General features: G+C 40.3%; 1 protein-coding gene across 6 annotated transcripts in view; it reads right to left on the bottom strand.

Moving 5' to 3' along the window:
- Positions 1 to 279: 279 nt before the first annotated feature.
- LRRC28 (leucine rich repeat containing 28) overlaps positions 280 to 23,148 on the bottom strand; it is a 51,388-nt gene continuing 28,519 nt past the window's right edge. For all 6 annotated transcript variants that reach the window (XM_064722120.1, XM_064722121.1, XM_064722123.1 and 3 more), the window contains 5 exons: positions 18,271 to 18,477; positions 11,985 to 12,087; positions 8,387 to 8,562; positions 6,029 to 6,188; positions 280 to 3,096 (listed from right to left, as the gene is read on the bottom strand). In XM_064722120.1, coding sequence (XP_064578190.1) covers positions 3,024 to 3,096; positions 6,029 to 6,188; positions 8,387 to 8,562; positions 11,985 to 12,087; positions 18,271 to 18,477 — 719 coding nt within the window. In that variant the 3' untranslated portion in view covers positions 280 to 3,023. The remainder of the gene's footprint in view (positions 3,097 to 6,028; positions 6,189 to 8,386; positions 8,563 to 11,984; positions 12,088 to 18,270; positions 18,478 to 23,148) is intronic.

Genomic DNA, 23,148 nt, shown 5'->3' with positions numbered 1-23,148 from the left:
ATGGCAATTGTTTTCAACATCTGGCACCTGATGTTTTGCAGTACACAGAAAAAATTACCTAGGTGGGAGCTAACCTGACAAACCAGAGCAAGAAATCAAAAATTACCCAGAAACAAACCAACTACAGAGAAGTCCAAGCACTGGGGCATCTTGAAAAAGCAGTGATGCACAGTTCAATCAGCAACAAAATCCCTCTCTGCAATTTGCATAGCTGGCTCTCATGCTTGCTGGTTATGAAATACTCTTACAGCAGAACAACTTTAGAAAAATTTGGACAAGTGAGAATGGAGTTATTTTAATCTAGAAGAATATCACCCAAAGATACAGATGAATACAAACACTGTTCATACAAAAAAAACCCCAAAACATCAAACATGAACTTAAGCTGCATTCTCAGTCTATATATTGGCTTTCCCCTTCTTTGTTTTATAAAAATAGGGTATGACATTTCAGCTTCAATTGCATGTTTAAGTCATTTATTTATTGAACATTCCATTCTTGAAATATCATCTATTAAAGTGTTAGTTAAGATTCATCCTGCTTATAGAACAGGCTAAGTTTCTTCTGAACTGCACTTGGAGACAATAATAAAGAGACTGATGCAGACTCAATAAGAAATAATTAGATTATGGGAAGAAGAAAAAATAATAAATAGTTATAATAATAAAATCAAGCTTCACTCTTCTTGACTCCTAATAAAACAAATGCTGATGTCTTTTAGGTGATCACAGCCAGATTTAACTCCAAAATAGTATTTACAGACTGAATTCAGATATAAACTGTGATTTCAAGTCTACAACTTGCTATAAAAAGAGGACAAAAACTTCCAAGAAAACATCTCCTTCAAAGACAGAGGAAGCCACAGTAAAAATTAATACTGAAAAATCCCGATCAGAGTATTGTATAAAAATTAACATCTGTAACACTACCATAGCTTTTAGCATCTGTTTTTACAAAAGTGGATTCTGTCCTACACTTGCACATTTCTGATACAGATATAATTGTACACGGGCAGGTTACATCTCAGCTCTGAGGTACTGAAGGAAAAGGATAAAGCTGAAGGTGGATTTTGCTGCCTCAGCAGTGAACCCTGTGGGGTGGCTGGGCCTGCTGGGATTCCAGCATGGAAACAAACCTGGGAAACGACACAGACAGAAATCCAAAAGCACCAAGGCTGCTTGGAGATGGCTCTTTCCCCTACTGCAAAGCAGATTCAATAAATGGATTTATTTTAGAAAGTTTCACAATTCTTAAGCAGTAGATGATACTTGCATTCCTGAATGATTAAGTTCTACATTTCTTAATGCTACTTCAACTCTCTAAAACCAACCCAATAAAACCAGGAAAGATTTTTACAAGTTACATGCACAACCTAAAAATTCCACCCTCAAAACTGCCTTTCTGGTACTCTTTTAAGCTCTTAAGATACTCTATTTATTGAAGAGATGCCAGGAAGCCTGCAGAGGGAACAAATGCTTCTTTGGCAACAGGAAAACATTTTAATGCCTCCTGCCTTCAAAGTACGCACACCTCACCACAACATATGCTAATACACTACCAAATAAGTCTCTTTATCTTGCCATTTTTATAACAAACTGTTTCATTCATATCTATTTCAGCTTGTAACTACCTACTGCACAAAGCAGCACACTGTGCTAAATCAACAAGTGGTTTATACCTAAGAAATAGAAAGTAAAAAAAAGAAGAACAAATTATATTTAAAAAATATTATATATTCAAAAACAAATCAAAAGGGGCCGATCATGTATAAACTGTTTTAGTATAAAATCAAAATGTTTAGTCACGTAGGCATTTTGGGCCTTTTTTCCATCCTTCATTCTTTATTTAAAATAAACAAGATGTAACAAAAAGAGATTCCCACAAATATGATAGTGAGTGGCAATTTGCACCAAATCTGCCATTAATGTATAAAAACAAATGTCCCAGCCCTTCTGTGCAGGTATCCATGTGTGCAAATATACCTGTGCATGGAGATACACACCTGCTCCTGGACTTCCAGCCTTCTCCAAGGCACACAATCCACTGACACACTTGGACAAATCAGCCAAATGCTGAATCTAGAAAAAGATCAAGACCAGCTCTTTGCAGATCTATAGCCTGCAACTGTAAAAATACAATAAATATAAAGGTTTACTATCATATTACTAGTTGGATTTTTTCCAAGGGAAATTGATACTTAAAGTTGTCTTCTTCCTGAAGAATTCCATGGAACAAAAGGAGAACTATTTCTAAAAATAAAGCAATGAAAATAAAGACAACACACCCTCAAACATGCTGGAGCAAGAGTCCTTAGTGTAGGCATCAGTACCAGCCTTCACTGAAACAGGATCTTCAGTCTCCAGACATATCCTAGTTACTCCCATTAAATAACTGTGGTATTTAATGATACTAGAAAGAAAGATCTGCTTTTAGCATGTGGATTTAAATACCACAGAGAACTGTCAAAGACTTGGTATACAACTGGGATAACTCTGCTGCAGTAAACATTAAGATGAGAGAGAGAAAGTAAGGCTGAATTCTATGGAAAAGTCACTGGGATCCATCAAAGGTTTCTGCAGGCTTACATCAATACACCTGATTGCAGCTGTACAGGGGAAGAGGATAGGGATGAATAAGTCAAAATTTGTTTGCCATAACTGAACTTTTCTTTTTCCAGTTAGAGGAATGCAACTGCCTCAAATGATGCAATGGGTCAACCTGAAATCAGGCACATTTGAAAAATACTGGAAATCCTGAAGTCAGAGCCTGTGAATGTGTTTGGTTTGTGTGCTGCCTTGGAGGAGAAAGAAATTAATACTTTTAAAAGCTCGGTATTTACACTTCTGAAAAGTTCCTGCAGTTCATCCAGATTTGATAGGGCAGGATTTAAGTGCCTCAGAGTGTTCCTGACTGGGCACTTCTGCTGCTTTGGCACAAGCACACACGGTATTCCAGTACCACAGGGACACGGCATCGAACGCAGCTTTACACTGGCACCACTCCTGAGGAGGTTGAAATGTTTATCAACTCAGTAGGTCAAAAGTCTGCAGACACTGGGTGGAGCAGCAGTATGCCACAAAACTAACAGTTGTCCTCCTAGAAGAAAAAAAAAACAACAAAAGGGGAGGGGGGGGGAACAGTTGTCAGTAAAGATTAAAGCTCCTGGCTGCATTCCACACAGACAACGTGCTGGTTTGTAAAATACAGGATTAGCCCATCTCCACAGCCCAGAAAAAGCACAGGTTCATCTGCTGTCTCTGAGTGCCTGACACCAAGGCAGGGAAACACTGTAGGGGTTCTCAAAACCTTCCTGGTTTCTTATGCACTGGGTTTAGAGCAGCAGTGTGTGGTTTTTCTCTCTGAGCAGGGTGTGCCTGAGTGTCACAGCCAGCAGGTTTAGCAGCTGACAGGAAAATAGCTGGGCAGCCTCGGCCCTGCTCGTGTGTTTCTTAAATTACTGCTTGTAGGCATGCCATGACTGAAGGGCAGTGTCCTCCCTGGTTAGCAGAGTGAACAAGCAGATCTTCAGAAAGGATGAGTGACAGGCAGTGCTGTCACACCGTGCCACGCAGTGCAGCAGGGATGGCACTGTGCAAGCGTGATCCGAGCCTCACAGTGACCCTGCTCCTGCTCCAGCCTGCCAGGGACTGAGAGATCTGCCTTCAAAATGTTCAGATCTGTTCTTCACTAACCCAGAAATCACACTTTACCCAGTGCTCATGGCATCTGTGCTTCTTCAGCTACAGAAATCCAGTCCAACACGTAACTCTCCTTCCCTCTAAGAGGATACAGAATGTGATACGGAAATCCAGGCAGGAGTTACTGGCATGGATGTGGCATGTGCTAATCAGTGCTGTTCAAATGCCCAGGATCCTACCCTGTGTGTTTTCATGGTCACTTTAAGCTGTTTAGAACAGAAACCCTGTCCTTCACATCTTTCTAAACCAGCTATCACACCTCCACAATTCCACATAATCTTACCACGTCAAGTGCACAAGCTACAGAGATAAGGATGACAGGCTGCCCTGTTTAGATCTCATTTTCTGTGGATTTGCATCAAATGTCAGCTACTTAAGATTGGATTCATTAAAGGCATTTTGCAGAACACAGTACATTCTTGTCTAAGGGAAGAAATGATAACTATTTTTGAAACAAGTGAAAACCATGCAGAAATACGTATTTTTAATTATTACATTTTTGAATGTTAATATAGTGTTCTTCCAAAACAGCTCTAAAGTATGTTTTTGTGGAGTCTTAAATTTTATAATTCCTAAAGGTGTCTACTGATAATGTCTATCATCTTGTAACTGTATCCTCTACAATGAGCAATGCTTAGCAATTAATTACAAAGTAGTCCAAACTCTCACATTGTTGAATTATTCAGGATAATAGATGGATTTAGTGACTAGCCAGTAGTTTTCCATCATTTTCTTAGAAAATGATACTGTTGAATGTTTGAAAGATATTCTTTATAGCATGATTATAACATGACTAAGAGTATTATGACTGTAATATGGAAGTTAATTATTTCACTCAACATGAAATCCACTGAATTTCGACATATGACTGAAGTGTAACAGAGTGGCAAATTGAAGTGTGCAATCTCTGCAATCAGATCTTTCTAAGAAAGATGGCTTTTCCAAAATAGCATTTATGCAGCCCTCTGGCTGCTGCCCAGATTTGGCATACCTAAGTTGTTTCATTTCATAAAGCTGAATTGCTTACAAATCAGATGCTTCTCATGTTACAAACTCACAGCAAAACAGGCTGGGATACAGCTGTGTAAAACAGGTACCTTCAACCTGAACCACCCATTAGTCTCTGCTCTTTTATTGATGATCTTCCTATGGAAAAACAGCTTCTTCTTTTAATGGAAGATCAAATCCACTATCAAATCAATGGATTTCCACAGACCAGGAACTAAGTGGTGCTCCTGCATTAGACAGGAACTTATACTTTAGGTATATGCTTTGTAATTAATGGCTTGACTTGAATTCTCTAACAAGAATCTAACATCACCTTTGCTTGTTTAACTCCAAGTGACTAAGCTTTAAACTCCCTTTATTACCTTTCAAATAGCACAAGCTGAAATTCCTCAGATGATGCTTTTCCACTGCAGAAACTGGATTAATTGATATTATGGCTCATGGAAGGCTACAGTATCCACTCAGACTAATAAGGATTAGGGAAAGAATCACTGCAAAGCAATCAGGGCTCACCTTAAAGGTATTTTATATCTTTATATACATGAAGGCAACATTCCCTGAACCATATCCCTATTTTGAGTCCCTTCTATGACTGTACTGTCCAGTAGGCCAGCAAGTCTGTGTGGGCTTGTGCACTTGACTTGTGAATCTTGTAGACACTCTCACAACTGCTACAACCATAAAACTGAAGTATTATTAAAAACATGTATTGCTACAAAATGTATGTTCCTATGCAGAATGCTTCCACAGCATATCTCAGTTAATTAGTGTGGAAATTAAAACAAGAGTATTTTACTGCAGAACATTTTAATTAAGCTCTAGAGTTTTTTTCCATCTTGATCCTGCAGCACTTTTTGTTTGGAGGTGGCAATCTGAATTCAGAGACCATCAGGGCAATTACTGGTGTTAGGTACCACTTCCTTCCCAGGGCACAGAGCTGCCAGGCATGTGCTGCACTACCACAAACAGCTCAATCCATCCTATCCAAACCCCTTCCTGTCTTACACCAGGCTGAGACAAGCATATCTGAACACCCTTTTAAGAGTCTAACAGAAATATTTTGGTTGACCCATGAATAAAATATTTGTCAACATATACATGCAATCTGAGACAAGCATATCTGAACACCCTTTTAAGAGTCTAACAGAAATATTTTGGTTGACCCATGAATAAAATATTTGTCAACATATACATGCAATCACAGGCTAGGGACTTGAGATCTGAAATGCTAAGTTTAAAAAAATATCCTTAAGAATATGCTTTGTTCCATAAGGTGTTTTTCTTCCTAGATGAAACCCCAGTGTAATTTCCTGCATAATTACCCTTGATGCAATCCTGCCATTGGAGTTTCCCTCAAGGGAAAGAGCTTTGGGTAGACAATGGTAAACATAGGCTGGCTGCAGCGGTGGCAGTGTCCCAAGGGACAGTGCAGCAATTCCAAGAGGCTTTTGGGTAGTGAGATTGGAGTCAGAAAGTTTAAATCTAGAGAAGAAAAGAAACAAAAAATATTTATAATAAAATGATTGCATGATAAAGGCAAACACAAGCACGATCCATGAACAATTCAGAAAACAGCTGCCTCACATTCTTAAGGTTTTGTCAAAACAACAATGAGGTAATACAAATTACCACAATTAGAGTGAGGCACATAGTGCTTTCCATGCCTAAATTCAAAAAGTTGAAGTTAAATGTACAAGTCTAGCATCTGTGGGAATAAGTTTAACTGGGCTAAAATACCCAGGTGAAAATATTATAGTTTGAGCAAATATTAGAAAGGATTAAAAGATAATGAAGGATTTTTAGACACAGATATCTAGACATGTTTAGTAACTAATAGTAATACATTATGAAAAGGACATCAGTAGTATTTTATTAAAATATTTCAGCAACCAATCCAGCAGGATAGCTAACCTCACTACAAAGCCCAAACTCCATCATCAGCAAAAGGAGAGTTGCAGTATTTGGAATTACTTGAAATTCAATCCAGCCCAGCATAATTCTCACAGGCCCAACCAAAGAGACCACTCTAAAAAGATCAATACATTGCTCATCTGTTAAGTGTTCCCCCACAGCCTACAGGATGCCATCATTTTCACCAAAAGGGACTCCAGGGTCATTTCCTGGGAAAGAGCCATCACTTTCCCAGGCCTGGCCCAAACCACACAGTGTTTTATAAATTAAACCCCACATGCTAATCTCCATCTAGAAACTGAGAGACAGCAAGACAGGTGAGTGAGTTTAGGTGCTGAGTAATCAAGACAAGATGCAGTACCTGATAAATCAGTTTTATGGTATCACACTGGTTTCAGCTTTCCACCTCTGCAAGGTTGAACCCCAGACACAATGTACCACAAGGGCCCCAAGGAGGGGACGAGCAGGACATGTGCGTCAGAAAGAAAAGGTCACACTCTGCAGCCAAGCAAAGACTGAGGAAAAGTAGTCCAGTCACTTCTGTCACTTCCCCAGCAGCTGCCAAGTATTTAACAGCACTCTTGAAACTGCAAATTTAGGCAGTGACAGATGAAATCTGCTACTTTAATCATATGTGCCACCTGCTTCCCCAGCACAGCATTATCATACACCTGCCTGACACAGGCCCTGCTCCTGCTCACCAAAGCTGGGCTGTTGCAGTGCTAATGCCCACAGTCTTTAATAAGGTCGCTCAGAACAGGACACAGCTATGGCTGGGTGTTTATGGATATATAAATCCATCTTTTTCAGGTTCTGCATCTTGGCTGAAAATGGGTGTAACCCTCACAGCCTTGTATAAAACTGTTTACAAACCATCCCTTAAACTGATTCTGCAGTACCACTTTCCCATTCCCACACCAAAGTTCACTGGCAACTTCAGGAACCACATCCACACAGCTGGATTCCAGAAATGACTGTGCAAGTCACAAGTGGGTGAGAAAAGGCAGACTCCTTGTGCACTTCTCCTGGTGAAGCAGTGAGGATTTACTCCAGGGGCCAAGGTACAAAGAGACCCTTTCCATAACCCCTCTAATCCTCCCACTGGAACTCTCCACTCTTCCGCTTTCTCCTTTGACCTTTAAAGCTGAGAGTTCCCAAGATAGCATCAACAGTGGGGAGTCACAACACATCCAGATCTGAGAGGATCTGCAGGTTATCATCAGATATTGCTAACTCATGTGATTGCATGATGCAGAACCAGATGAGCCAAGGGCCACTTTAGAGCAGAGAGCCTGAATTGGGGCAGAACTAAAGCAGCTCAGCTGTCACGCTGTGCTGAAATGGCCGAGGGCTGCTCGCATTTCTTCTGCCTTATGTATAACAAGTCTGCCAGTTTAGGAGTGTGCTGCCTGGCAAGGAGCTGCATTGTTGGCTGATGCATCTGATCTTGCCTCAGGAACTGTATTTCTCATCTCCTATTTCCATTAAAGAGTTTCTCCTGCAAAAAAAAGTGCCCTTCTTCATACAGGCTTCAAGTAAGAAACCATCTATAAGCACCACTTGACCTCAGAATTAGTCTTTGGAACTCTGGTTTTTGATATTGGACATTTTTGTTCTAATGCAGCATTTCAAACATAATTTGATGAAATAAATCTTTTAAAATATAAATCCTTGCCCAAGCCTTTGAAGAACTGTTAAAAATGTTCCTATCACTGCCAGAAAACACTTTCACTCCTTCTGTAATCTGAAAAATGAAGAACATTTCATACCTTTCAAAAACCTGTAGTAGGTGTTATAGAGGGTCCTCATGGCCAGTTCTTGCAAAGGCAGGACATGATCTGTTTCTGTCCCTATAGATTTCACCTCTGCTGGCAGGAACACAGTTAACTGGCCTGATGAAAAAGAGAGCAGTTTCACCTCTGAAACTTGAATTGGAGAACCACAACTAGAAGGACACAAGACATTTAGAAAGTGGTTAGAAAAAAAATCATAAAAGTAACTTTACAGGGAAACCCAGATGACCAACCCAAAGTAAGCCTGATCCTGCTCTCCAGTGCAGCACCCCTCAAGGATTCCTTGCAGAGAGCAGTGCATGGTGGGGTTGACCTTTAAAGGTCCCTTCTCAAACTATTCTATGATTCTATGTTTCTACAGATTCCCACCTTCTGTGATGTGCTAGACACGGGACATTTGGAGGAATTACTCATCAAATAACATAAAGAGATGAGAACACACCCAAGGGGTGAACCACGTATGCTACGTGCCCATTACTTTGCCACGTGACAATCTCTTTTAGCCTCTTTCAGTAAATCCTTTACTGAGGGGAGCAGTTTCCTACCCAACAGTTTGCTTCCCGTGTCTTGGATCAACCAGCAGAAAACAATCATGGATTTCTTAACCATAACACACGAGGCAAACTCCAGCCCTCCAAAAAAATGTATTTTAAGTGCCACTGGGTGATTCTGTACTACACCTTTCCCCATCCAGAGTTCCTTTGGAGGGCATGGGGTGGGCAGATAAAGGAAAAATAAAAACAACAGCCATGCTGTAGTGGGAAGATATCCTAATAAGTCTATAAGCCTTGCCCTTCCCAAATCATATATGGAAAGGGAAGGTTATTTGGATCCAGAGAGAGAAACTTAGCTTGTAGTAAAAATAATAACTCTTTACGTGATCCCTGTTGCAAGCGATCATTCCAGAGAGACACGCATAGGAAAATTCTACTAAGAGGTTGGGGAAGTCAACAGGGGAATTGGAATTGTTTATGACAACTGAAATTTGAAGCCAAGAGCAACTTGTTAGGGCCAGTCCTAACAAATGGAACAGAAACACAAATTTGTCAGCCTTCCCAGATATTAGACCTAAAACGGAGGTAACCACTCTCAACCTTATCAGATGTGAAAGAAGTCTCATAGCACTTCTCTGACAACAAAAATCTCATCTCTTCTGATTAAAGGAGAAACAGCCCAGAGAAACAACCAAAAAACAGCAGCATTAAACAGCAAGCAAGTCAATAAGCCTCTTGCTAAATATTTAATACTTTCCCATTCGTGAGGTTAAAATATAAGTGGGAATTCAAAGATCCAGTATTCCAATGATCCATTCCCAATGAGTTAGTTATCACAATAAATAAATCTATAATGTTGTATTTTCAAGCTGAATAACTCCATACCAACCTCACCAAGGAACAAACCCTGAACTCCTTACAGCAGTTCAGAGCTGGGACATTTGCTCTACTTTATGTAAAGGGTGAGGCTATTAATGCCACACATAAAATCCATGGAGGTTAAAAATTGGAATAGAGGATGGTCTTAACAGCTGGGGAAAAATAGGAGCTGCAGAAGAAGCCTGGTGGATAAATAAGTGAGAGGAAAAAAAAGCTGAGACCACCTATTGGCTGCCTTCAACAAGACTGACAAATCCCTAACTGGGGACTATGAAATCCAATCTGCAAAAAATAAGATCAAAATTTATTTTGAGTGCTGAGATCATCACCTCTCATATAAAAGACTTTTTTCAGTCAGTCTGACTGCAGGATGCCCAGACAGAGATTCAATACTTACACAAGGCAATTTATATTCTATTTTCAGAAATCAAGCTTTATGTCAGTAACAGCAGCTTGTCAGATTTTATTCTCCAGTGGAGGGCCAGACAGAGCACTAAAGCCTGGATCTTCAACTCTTGCCTGACCCATGAAAACCTTAGCCTGGTTACTAATGCTTTCTTGGAAAGAACACAGAAATTCTTCACATGACCATTATTACACAATTTTAAAGTCTCTTAGCACATTAACAAATAAAACCTTTGGTTTCTTAACAATATATATGTGCTCTTCTCCTACTGGAATTTTTTCTTAAAAATAATTTGTAATGTTTCAAGATGGTTTCACAACAAAGACAAGGATCTGTTTAGTGCACAAATACAAGCATTTTTCTTACTAGAAATTATCTCTTTTTACTATTCATTATTAAGGAAGAAAATCACTTTTCATTCCACAGAGGCATTACAAGAATCAATTTCATTGCAACACTTGCAACTCCTCTAGTCTCTTCTATACCAGATTTTTAAGACTAGATTATATAATTCTGTACTAGATTTATAATATAATATCAGAAACAGTAGCAGGTGGTCTCACCAGCACTATACATTTAAGAACAGCAAAAAGAACTGGTAGGATCTTCACAAAGGTCAGTGCAAAGATAAAATTCTTTTCACTGAGTATAAAATGAAAACTTAAAAAAACCCCCAAAAAATAAAAAACCATGGTTGTTGTATAAAACCACCTGAAAGGCAGGGCAGTTGGACCACCTCCTGCATTATCATTACTATTTTTGGTCACATTCAATACAATTCTGTTAAATTTAAGGTCAATTTAATGTCTGTCTAACAATTTACAATCAGTTCTGAAAGAAAAAAGGCTAGAATTTCTCCTTCCTGAAAAACAAAATTAGTAAAAGCTTGCGAGTCACACAGTTCAGCAGAACTGTAATCCAACTGCAAGTATTTAAATATCACCAAGCAGCTGACATGGGAATATTAGAAAAACCTTAAAATGCCAAGACTCAGCATCTCCCATATTGCAGCAGAGTGCAGGCTGGAGAGAGGGAATTTATATTTAATGCGAGATCTGCTGAGAGTGAGCATACCAGAAATTTATAATTAGATGGTAATGGGGACAATCCTCTTCTGATCAGTTTTACACCAGCAAGGCTCCATTCATCAGGGGTGCTGATCCTAATTTATGCCAGTGTCAGGGCAGAAAGAATTAAGCCAGTGTCCTACACAGACCACTTTTTTCTTGCATTCTAACCACAAACATGAGACAGCCCAGGATATTTTTAAAATCCACATGTAAAAATAAACCTGTCAATCCATAACTCCTAAAAAAAGTCACTTTAGTTAGTAGGTACCAAGACCTACAAGAAGCTGATACTGGGATGGAAAATGCGTGAAGGAGCTGTACGTAACTTTTCAAGATGTGGCCAACAACTTACAGAAATGTGAGCATTTAGAAACAAAGAGATGCTGCAATACATTAAAATTATTTTGTTCTTTCTTTAGTTCTGGAAACTCTATGAAGCCTACACTTTTGGCCAACTTTTAAAGTCAGCTCTAGACCTTACATTATTATTACAAATTCTTTCAGAGTAACTTCACTGTTATGCCTTAATACTAAAATAGTCAAAAGTCAGCAATTAACAGAAGATTTATTACAAAAATAAAACAGAGTAGGGAGCTGCAGTGATCCCCTCCAAGTAACATCAGCTCTGGGTCAATCACAGACACACAAAAAATAACTAGCTGCATCACACAGGAGAAGTTTTCCAAGGACAGGTACACAATGAATCTGAATGAATTCATACCTACCCACTGCAACCAATGACTTTATTATACAGATAAGATGGGAGGCCTTTCAGGTGAATGTTGTTATCCACATAAACATACTGGAGCTCTCGAGAACGACCTAAATCTGGGTTTAGAAAACAAGAAAAGTCAAGGGGAGAAAGGATGACATAGCGACAATTATAAGCAAAGCAATTCTCTTTAATTATAAATAAGCTAATCAGACTCAATGTAAGCAAACATAAATTAGTACTTCTCAGTTGTAAAATTTCAGCCAATGGTTTTATTATGGATGAGCTGAAAAGCTGTTTAGAAGCAAGCATTTCAAATTACTAAAACAAAACAAAGCCCCCTTTCAGAAGCCTTGAAAATCCCATTATAAATAATTAAATTTTAACATTGACAAACTCTGAAGTCAGTTTGAAGAAGCAAAGGGACAATTGATTTCAAATCCTCCGTGCATACTTCAAGTTCATAAGGTCAAACCTGCTTTCATTAACTGGCCTCATGTCAGTGAAATCACAGCTTCTCTATCTTTGGGAAAGTGGGCAAGACAGACACAAGAATGTGCTCTGTCCCCCTCCTCCTCTTCTCCAAGGAGAGATCCTTGCTGGGATTCATTAGCCTTAACCAAATACAAGTGCAGTCATTCAGAACCGAGTCTGTGCGGGGCAGGGAATTACAGAGCCCCAGAAAACACAAAGCATTCAACTGCAGAATATCAGACATCAAAAGTTGTGGCTGCAATAAATGATCAATACTTCTGCAGGTGTGCTGATTGCATTACTGCTCTTAAAATATTCATGGCTGGTAGTCAAAAGAAGCAAGTACAGCATGATTAAGTAATGCCTTCGTGGACTAGAAATCTATTAAGATACCTCTGGATAGAAGCACATCAGTATGGATCTATTCTATTCTGCTTAGAAAATTAAAATTAAATGGGAAAATTTAGGTTTCTTGGAAGAATTCTCAGAAACGAGAATTTTGCTTATTAGCAAGGTCTAGTGAGTGGTAAAACTGTCTGCTATGAAAAGAAGTGAAAAACAAATGAGAGACATTTCAAAAAACACTAAACTGAACAAAACAGAAAAGTCTGAACGAGTTCTGGACTAACAAGAAAGCTGATGTGCAGATCAGCTGGGCAGCCCAACTCATCTGACACTCCCATGCCCTTTGAGACACTGGGTAGGAAAAGGTTTCTATGTTTAGTGCAAAGCACAAACCAGGAGAACAAAGTCTGGAAGCCTCTGCCCGGGATGGGAGAGCTGTGACCCAGACAAACTGCATCATGAAGAACACAAATAATCTGTGTGCCTCCCAACTTGTTAAACTTTCATGAGGACCTTAGAGAGACTAAGATAAACAAGCATTTGGCTGCATCAGCCACAGCAAGACAATACTAATATTGACTAATTCTGACTTCCATCTTTATCAGTTACCTTGGCTGGCAGAAATAAGGGTAACTGGAGAAATGGGCACAGCTTCTGTCCCCTTTGTAATCATGACCAAGAATAAAAATTAAAACACATCCCATGATATTTCTATTCAGAAATTATATTTGGAATACTGATCTCTTCTCATTCCCTGCTACAACAATAGGTAACACAAAGCCTTCTTTATTACTGAATAGTTTTATCGTACACAGGAGCCCTAAATACCACTCAGTGCAGATATTTTGAGTGATCCCTCCCCAGATGTGTGTCCATCTGAAAATACACTGAATGTCTTCAGCTGTCACCCACTCCAATGGCAGCTGTGAGCACCAGAAACCTTAAAAGTTTGTGCTGAGGAGTGGCACAATATCAAATCTTTGATGATACCAACAGAGAACCAAGAGACTCTTTTTCTAAAATAAAAGTGTTAATGGAGAAAAAAAAGAGTTTTGGGGTTTTTTTCCCCTTTAACACAGACCCTTGCTTTGCAACAGTCTGTGGGGGTTTCAGGGACCATAATCTGGGCTTTGTTCAAAGCAGAGTCACTGGACATCAAGGGACACATTCAACCATCACATGCTGCTCTGACCCTGTCCCAGAGACATTCCAGCTCCCAGAACTGTCTGCTGCATCCATCAAGTGTCCTGCCTCAGGATGGGAGCACAAATCCCTCTGCTGACTGATGGCCACTGCTGGAGATGCTGCTGAGCATCACCTCAACCAGATGATTTATTTGGGCTCACCACTGCAGGGCTGAAAATAGTTTAGTGAAGTCCTGGGTTATTTTTAGATGAAACAAAACCCCATTGTTATCCTACAATGAATAAAAATACTGCAACACAGAAGCAATGTAAGACAATAAAATATTGTAAGGCTGGTGAGGAATCAGCCAATACAATTTAAAGCAGGTAGCAGGTGGATGGGACATGTAATGTTCAGAGAATGTACCCTTGTGTTGCAGAAGCCAGTTAGACTAAAACCAGCAGGAAACTATGGGTTGCTGGGGTAGCTTGAATGTGCTACTGTTTAACTTATTAATTTAGAGAATGGCAGAAAATTTTTAAAAGAGGCTCATCTTGCTGGTTTCTACACAGATGTATGCAAATGGGCTGAAAATCAGGCAAGTCAAAAAAAGCCCTAAAGCTGTTCTTTTCATATGCACTGAGAGGGGGGAGTGAGGCTGCATCTCATCTCTTCCCTCTGTCTTTATCTTATGCTATGTTTAGATTCTAAGTTCTGAGTTGACTGCATTTCCTAGGTAATTAAAGCAAATTTTTGGATGTTAGACAAAATATCTCAGTAGGAAAAATTCAATTCCCAAAGCCAAATAGCCTGTAACTATAAATGTTCCTTTGATAGAGTTTCTTTGCATTAAATAACCAAGCATCTTCTAGACTCCAAAAGATTTTTTTCTCAGTTTCAAACATTATCCATAAAGTTTAAATTTTAATAAATCATCACTTTGAAAGGCTCTTTGTATCCCATCCACATTAATTTTTATGTCTTATATCAGCCAACAAATATTGTTAAAAGTTCTCTAAAAACCATGCTTCTGAAGAACTCGGTGCAATAAGGAAGCTGCCCATCTCTGAAAAGGCTAAAGCTACAAAGAAGGTTTTCATGTGGCTTTTGCAAGCACTGTACTGTGTCTAAAACATTTCCACTTTCCTCCTTCCAGCCTCCCAGATCAAAGACCTCTCTCCCAGAAATGACCAAATGCCATGAGTCCTGAACAAACCCCAATTCTATTTTTTTTTCTTTTTCTCCCTCTTTTTTTTTTTCCTTTTTTTTTTTTAACCTCAGGGCCCTGGCATATGCATTCCACATGGCTGAAGATGGAACAAAAGCCCTTGTGTGGCTGCACTGATGCTCTTTTAACCATACTGTGAGGGCATGGACACAAAAGCAGCATATACTGAGGTAGAATAAGACCTTTGTTTACCACTGATAATTACTAGACCCATTTTCTAAATAAAAAGTGCACATAAATCCTCAAATAAAGTGATATAATACTGAATATTTGCTGTCATAACATCCCCTATACTGCCAGTACACTTGAGAATTTATGGCCTATTTTAATTATATTTGTACTTTATTACACAAATGATTTTTATTTTTGCAGTGTCATCAGATTCACATTCTGCTTGCAGTGGAATTTGTTTTCAGGCACATGAGCACTCGCTAATGCTAAAATTTCAAGTTAATTTTCTGTCAAAAGATAATTTATGTTGTAAGTAGATTGATATACAATGATCAGCAGATTTCTAATACCATTTACTAAGGGAGCATGAAGTTACCATGACAATAATACAACTGATCAGGATGCAGCTTCCAGTTCAACTTATACATAGAATTTTTGGAGTTGTTCTTAAAAATCAGTTTCTTAGGAAGACCCAAAGGCCGAGATCCATAATGTCTCATTTCTTTCAGTATAAACTGAAATACTGAAAAATTATTTTTACAAAACACTGGCATATCCAAGATTTAGGTGTATTCTGCAAAACAAATTACTAATTCACTGTTGTTTACCCATCTGTTTGTTTATGGTCCTGTTCTGAAAGTCACAGAGTGGGATCAGGTATTTTTGCTGTATTTTAAAAGTGATTAACAGTGTTACACTGTTTTTTCCAAGACACATGTGCCTGCAAACTTTTAAAAGGATGTACAGGGCAAAGAAGCTCCTGATCCCTGTCCAGCAGGGCTGTGCTGCTGCTGGAATAAACCTTGCACCCATCAATCCAGGCACAGGAAAATGCAGATTTCCACTACATTCACACGAGGCTCTGCTGGCAGCTACGAGGGACAAACTTGGACAAGGCAGAACAGACTCCTGGTTGACAGAGTAGATGTCACCCACCATGTGAAATAAATGAAGTAAATAATGCTTTAAAAAGCATTAAACAATTTGTTTCAAACCTATTTCTTTTAACATGGACATATCTAATATAAAAAGAAAAAACCTCAACCATTCTGTCAGGAGATGAATAAATTCTCTGCTTTTCAACACAGCTCCCTAATTGCAAAAAATTGTTTTGACAATATTTGCTTGACTATCACTTGAAAGTATTTATGCAGTATTTTTCACCATTATTTAGCATCCTTATCAGTCATTAACTGGTAAAGTGAAGTTGGATGTAAGAATACACACAAAAGCCCCACCAGCCAACATGTGCAGCAAGCAGAAGTAATGCTACAATTATGTTTAACTTCAGCAATACTCCAAGACAAATATTTTCCCAAGCAACAGAAGATAGATTTAATCTTTTTGCTTTTCAATGCACTCTCTCTTCTACTTTATTTCATCACATCTTGACCACTCTGAAGCCTTCTGATTCTTCAGAGGAAGGATTAAACATTTACATTTATACTGTGCTGCTTTTCCTCTGAACTCTAGGATTTATGATTCAGTTTCATATCCACAGATAGCAAATTATCTCCAAATGTTCACCAGTGAGTCACTATTAAGAACTACTGAACAAGGTCAATTGACAGTCTTTGATGTTTCCCGTTATTTTAAAAGTTCCTTTTGAATGTTTTGAATTTGAGTCTAAAAATAAAGAAAAAAGAAGGTGTGTCATTATATTAGAGATTTATTTCCTCCTTTTGAACTTAAAACTTTGGCAGATCTATGGCTCATCCAGGTCACGGCTCGCTCACAGGTAAGCTACTAGTGCAGTGCAAAAGCAGCAAAAACTTTTATCCTTTAGAATTTCACATCTCATCTTACTGAAGTTTTGCAAAATTAAAATTGTTTAACTTCCTCTCTGATGGCAGTTAAAAATATTTGCCAAAATAAGGGAAGGCAATTTGCTTGTTTTAGTAGTGTGGAATCTGGATGATGCATCCTGGAACTCGTTTTCTCATTTATATAATGACATATGCTGGGACATAACTGCAACACTTTGTCTGGAGACATTATTTGCACTTACTTTCCAGCAATAAAAACTAAGGTGATAAAAAATTCAGAAAGATCAGTAAGTTCTTTAAAAACTGAACTGCTAGTACTGAAAAGATTAAGTTAAACCTACACAAGGTAATTAATTTAGAAATTATGATCTCATTTTTAGCCATCTCAATTTCCAGCTTCTTTCCAATGTGATTATCATAACTTAATCTGCACCTAATTAACACCAAACTCTGTATTCTAGAAAAAGTATTAATGGCTGTTCAGATGGCAGGGCAGCTCTGCATGTGTGTCTGTATCCCAGCTGAGATCAGCCCGTGGCAGGGCTGAGAAGTGACAAGTTCAGGGAGGAGGATTTGTTTTCCCCGAAGGGAACACACAGTGACTGCCCCCAACAAACCCCCACACACTCACTGCACCTCCCACTCCTGACCTGCTTCCACTCTAACAAATTTTCAAAGGCTTGAGCAAAAGGCTCATCAATTCCTCCCTGGGCTACTACTGTGGAAATTTTGATGGATGCCTGTACACAGCACAAACTAAACCTGCACTGGATTATGTGGTACTGACACTCCTAATGCTGAAAAGTAATTTATATGGAGTTACTGGGACTCCACAACAAGTTTTAAACCATACTTGAGGAATCTTAGTTAAATCATCAGATCCAGCAAACAGAAACAGATCATTACCCAAAGTGGTGGAACTCAGATTACACAGTACTATATTTAAGCACATCATTTAAACTTTTTCCCCGCGGTTAGCTAAAAATAAAGCAAATTTGATAGCTTTAAAAAAAACCCACAAAACCTTAACCTGCATTTTTTTTATTAACATATTTTCCAACAATATGATCCCTGTGACAGCTCCATAAACAGAGTCTGCGGGGACCACCAAAGAAACTCACTTGTTGCTTGGTTTTTCACGTCTGGGGCAGTTTGTTTTGCTGCCTGCCACCCCCCAGGTGGGGACTCACCGAGGGGCAGGAAGGCCAGGCGGTTGCCAGCCATGGAGAGCTCGTTGAGGCTGGGCAGCTGGCACAGGTGGCGGGGCACAGACCACAGGTGGTTCCTGTCTGCAGTCAGGTACTGCAGGGAAAGGCACATGTGCAGCCTCTCGGGTAACGTCATCAGGCGGTTGGTGGAGATGTCCAGGGTCTGCAGCTCCCGCAGGTCTCCGACCTCTGCACAACAGGCAAGGCAATTGTAACTGCTGACACAAAAAAACCCTCACAAAATTAAAATTAAAGCTCATCAGCGATGCTGCTTTTCTGTAGATACTGTTCTATCAATCCTGAGAACTGATACTGATTGGTGCCTTGTGAAGGCTGACCTAGAACAGACCTAGAGGCTGGACAGAGTAACAGAATAAAGTAGGGATTTATTCACAGGATCTCCTCAATGGATCCACCTTGGGCAGCACAAGAGCCCAGCCAGGGCTGCACCCAAGATGAACCAAAATGGCCCCAAAATGCACGAGGGGCACGGGCTCTGTCCCTGGGATCAGTTCTGCTCCATTTGCACCTTGCAGTTCATTGTCCCATTCCAGATTAGCTCAGGCAGTCCCACCCTGCTTGTTTTTCTCTCTCCAGCCCACGTTGATTATATTCTTGGGATTTGGATCATTTGTCCTTGGTGCCCAGCTGGAGCAGGAATTGTTTTGTGTCCCTGCTCTGCACAGAGAGCTCAACATCCCTCATGTGAAGCTCAGAACTACAGACTAAAGCAGCACAGAACGTGAAAAATATAAAAGCTAAAACCTGAGGCATCATGCTAATCTCCATCATCTTCATGTATCAAAAAAGATTTGGAATATGAAGGTGATGGGGATTATCAGTATCAGTCAGGAACCTTTATCAGTATATTTGAGATCTTTCATAGAGCATTCCTGAATTGGGACAATTACTACTGTCAAAATATCAAGCATTTTCCTAGACCAAAATTAAAACAGGAGGAAAAAAAAAACCAAAACAAAATGCAAACAAAAACACATTACAAAGCTTGCTGATATTGAGAGTGTTTTGCACAACCCCAAACTCGGGAAAATTCAAAGGAATTTTTTTAAAAAATATTGAGGATGCAATGAGGGATTACTTAAGATTCTCTTGCAAGAAGAGTTACAAACACATGCATAGCACTTCTTGCTTAGTGACAGTCTTTCACCCAGCATGCTTGGGAAAAACAGCTCTGTCTTCATGATACAGTTCAAAAGGGCTAGTTTAAACTAGAAAAAAAATTTCTTAATAACTTGTGAGTGATATTGTTATGTTATATTGTAGGAAGATATTTCACTAAATTCTAATCTACTGTTGCAATAATTACAGCGTCTAGGAGTTTGGTTTTTCTTTTATTTCAAGAAATCAAAAGTTGATTTTGTGTTTCAAATAGTATTGTATTAGGTAGGTAACAAAATAAATTCTTAAAAGTGTGTAAGGCATGATGACATGAGCAGCCTCACTTGTGCAACAGTGTTATTCCTTGTGTCTGGCCTGTGAAACAGGATGCAGGACTGACTGACAAATACATTCAAAATATGTTAAGCAGCTCTGCAAGTTACCTCATTGTTTATTTAGTTATTCTTTTACAGTTACTCTAAAAACTGGATAATTCTATATATTATTTCCCTCAAACAGGAGGAAACCATAACATTTCCCCCAAACCTAGAGAACAGTTTTGCTTTGTTTTAAAAATACTTCACAGCAATGGAACCAACTCATCAAGTGCTCTGTGCCCCTAAAACTTGCTGCAGTTCTCAGCATCTTGCAGACCCAAATGTACTTTGCTCTCAGCTGAATGAAACCAGCTCTTGCATCTGAGAACTGCTAAAACAAGATTCACTAGAATCTTCTACACTGAAAACACCAGACAATCTACACAATCCACAATCTGTACAATTTACAGCTCTATCACCCAGATCTTTTACAAAGATATAAATAGGGTAACACTGTTTAAGTTAAAGTTAAACAGAACCTGTTGTGCCCTTAAGCTCTCTGCAGCAGGAGCTAGAAAATTCACTGTTCCCTGAGCTCTGAGGTTGCACCTTGTATACTACACACAAGGAAGGAAACCAAACACTGGGTTAACCCAAGCTGTCTTCTACACAATGGGAAAAAGAAGTTCACCTTGGGAGAAACTGCTATAAATGTTACTTTCAAGACTGGAAACATGAAAAGCAAAGAAAGGGAAGTTGTAATTCAGTATTAGAGATTTTCACACAAGTAATCATTAAACAAAATGCATGTGCACATTTAGAGGGAGTTTCTGCCCGCTGCAAACAATCCCAGCATCAACTACAATAAAGACTCAGCAACACAGTTTATGCATCCTTTTAGAAATATTACTGACAGAAGCAGCTGCCATACACAGATGATCACATTCTTCAAACCTCTTAGCTTTGATGTCAACAGGAATAAGCTTCACTTGAAAAGGTTTTTTTTTTTTTACTACAGGATTGAAAGTAAATGACAAAAGGAAAATAATCACTACTAAATAGCACAAGACTACTGTGCAAAAAGCACTGCAGCAGATCTCATTTCGAAAGAGTTTTATATTCATCACAAAGCCATATGCTTGAAAACAGTGACAGGAAAAGAGCCACCTACATTCAGCCAAACCACTGACCACATGCAGTCAATAATAGGCCCAGCTATTTTCATGCACTAACCTTTTTCTCTGCCACTAAAAACAGTTCTCTAGTTCAGTTTAGGTCCAAAATCCCATAAATGTTACGGTTGGCAAAGCTGGCAGAGTTTCAAAGGCATTGCTAGAATGATATGTTTCAAATCTAAGAGGAAATAAAAGTATTCTCACTTTATCCTTCATCCAAAAAACACATACCCAAAACTTCATCCTCTCTACCTTAATCTCCCAATGCATACCAGATGTAAACATCCACTTTCAACATCCAGTGCCACATGTTGCACAAACACCCACTGACCCACAGGGAAGTTTTAAGACTAAGCCAAACAACAAAGTGCCATCACATTGAGGACATAACCCTCATATTAAAGGTATAACCCCCAGACTCCCCACCATAGTGCTCAAAGCTCAGTTTGAAGAACATGCTCAGACACTTACTAATGACACTAAATTGGTTTTCATCTCATTAAAGCTAAGGGAAACAATTAAGAGGAATAACACAAATATAAACAGTCCATTAATAAGTTTTTCAAGCTTTTAGTTACTAAATACTATTATCCTTGCTTTTAAAGTCTTGCAGCATAAATACTGCAGGAAGCCTTGGCTAACAAACACGGTGAAGGACTTGCAAATCTCTCTTTTGCTGTCAGCTCATCAAGAACTAGGATATACCAGGGGTGAACTTTGGAAATTTACAGCAGATCCAGAAAAGAAAATGGCAATTCCCAAACAAAAAGAGCTGACAAAGGGACTTTCAGAGATTCCCCCAGCACCCCCAAGGGTAAGAAAGAGACAAGAATTATACATCACCATTAGACCACACTGAGGAGTTCCAATTACATTTAAATGAAATTCATAAAAGTCTAATTTAAAATTTATATTAGCTCTAGGGTTAACACTATCAAAATCAACACAGCAGAGCACTGAGCCCCACTCTGATACCAGGAGCCAGAAAAAACCCCCCAACTCCTCAGCAGCTCTGCCACCCCCCAGCTCAGGAGGCCGCAGATTTGTGCAGGCAGAGAGAGCCCAAACGTGACTCCATCCGTGTCCATCTGCAGGGAGAGCTGCCAGCACATGGAGCTGGGCAATCCCATATGGTCCCAACGTGCACACAGGAGGGGCTGACAGACTGGGACTGCAACACCCCCAGCCCACGGAAATTCAGCGCAGGCTCCGCACCCGGCGCCCTCCCAGGGGCCCCGCGGTGCCACGGACGCGCATGGACCCACACAGAACCCACACAGGGACCCACACAGAACCCACACAGGGACCCACACGTGGATCCACACAGAACCCACACAGAACCCACACAGAACCCACGCGTGGACCCACGCGTGGACCCACGCGTGGACCCACGCGTGGACCCACGCATGGACCACGCATGGACCCACGCGTGGACCCACGCGTGGACCCACGCGTGGACCCACGCAGGACCCACACACGGACCCACACACGGACCCACACACGGACCCACGCGTGGACCCACACAGAACCCACGCATGGACCCACGCAGAACCCACGCATGGACCCACACAGAACCCACGCAGAACCCACGCATGGACCCACGCAGAACCCACGCGTGGACCCACGCAGGACCCACGCATGGACCCACGCGTGGACCCCACGCATGGACCCCACGCATGGACCCACGCATGGACCCCACGCATGGACCCCACGCATGGACCCCACGCATGGACCCCACGCATGGACCCCACGCATGGACCCCACGCATGGACCCCACGCATGGACCCACGCATGGACCCACGCATGGACCCACGCATGGACCCACGCATGGACCCCACGCATGGACCCACGCATGGACCCACGCATGACCCACGCAGAACCCACGCGTGGATCCACGCAGAACCCACGCAGAACCCACACAGAACCCACACAGAACCCACACAGAACCCACACAGAACCCACACAGAACCCACACAGAACCCACACAGAACCCACACAGAACCCACACAGAACCCACACAGAACCCACACAGAACCCACACAGAACCCCAGGCTGTGCTCCAAAACTGGGCAATTTTATCCTTTCCTCCCTTGATAATATGCAGAGTCAGAAGGGATCACTCAGCTCCAAAAAAGCAGCCTTGGCATCTGTTGTAAGAGCTCTCCCAACTACTTGGCAAAATGGAAAAGTGAACTGTCCTCTTGTGTGCTGGGGTTTTCAACAAAAAGGTGCCAAATAGATCTGGCCCC

Source organism: Zonotrichia leucophrys, chromosome 10 (assembly GCF_028769735.1).
Source record: "Zonotrichia leucophrys gambelii isolate GWCS_2022_RI chromosome 10, RI_Zleu_2.0, whole genome shotgun sequence".
Classification (NCBI taxonomy): Eukaryota; Metazoa; Chordata; class Aves; order Passeriformes; family Passerellidae; genus Zonotrichia; species Zonotrichia leucophrys.
The sequence above is the reverse complement of the archived record's forward strand: the minus strand, read 5'-3'. Positions and strand labels throughout refer to the sequence as shown.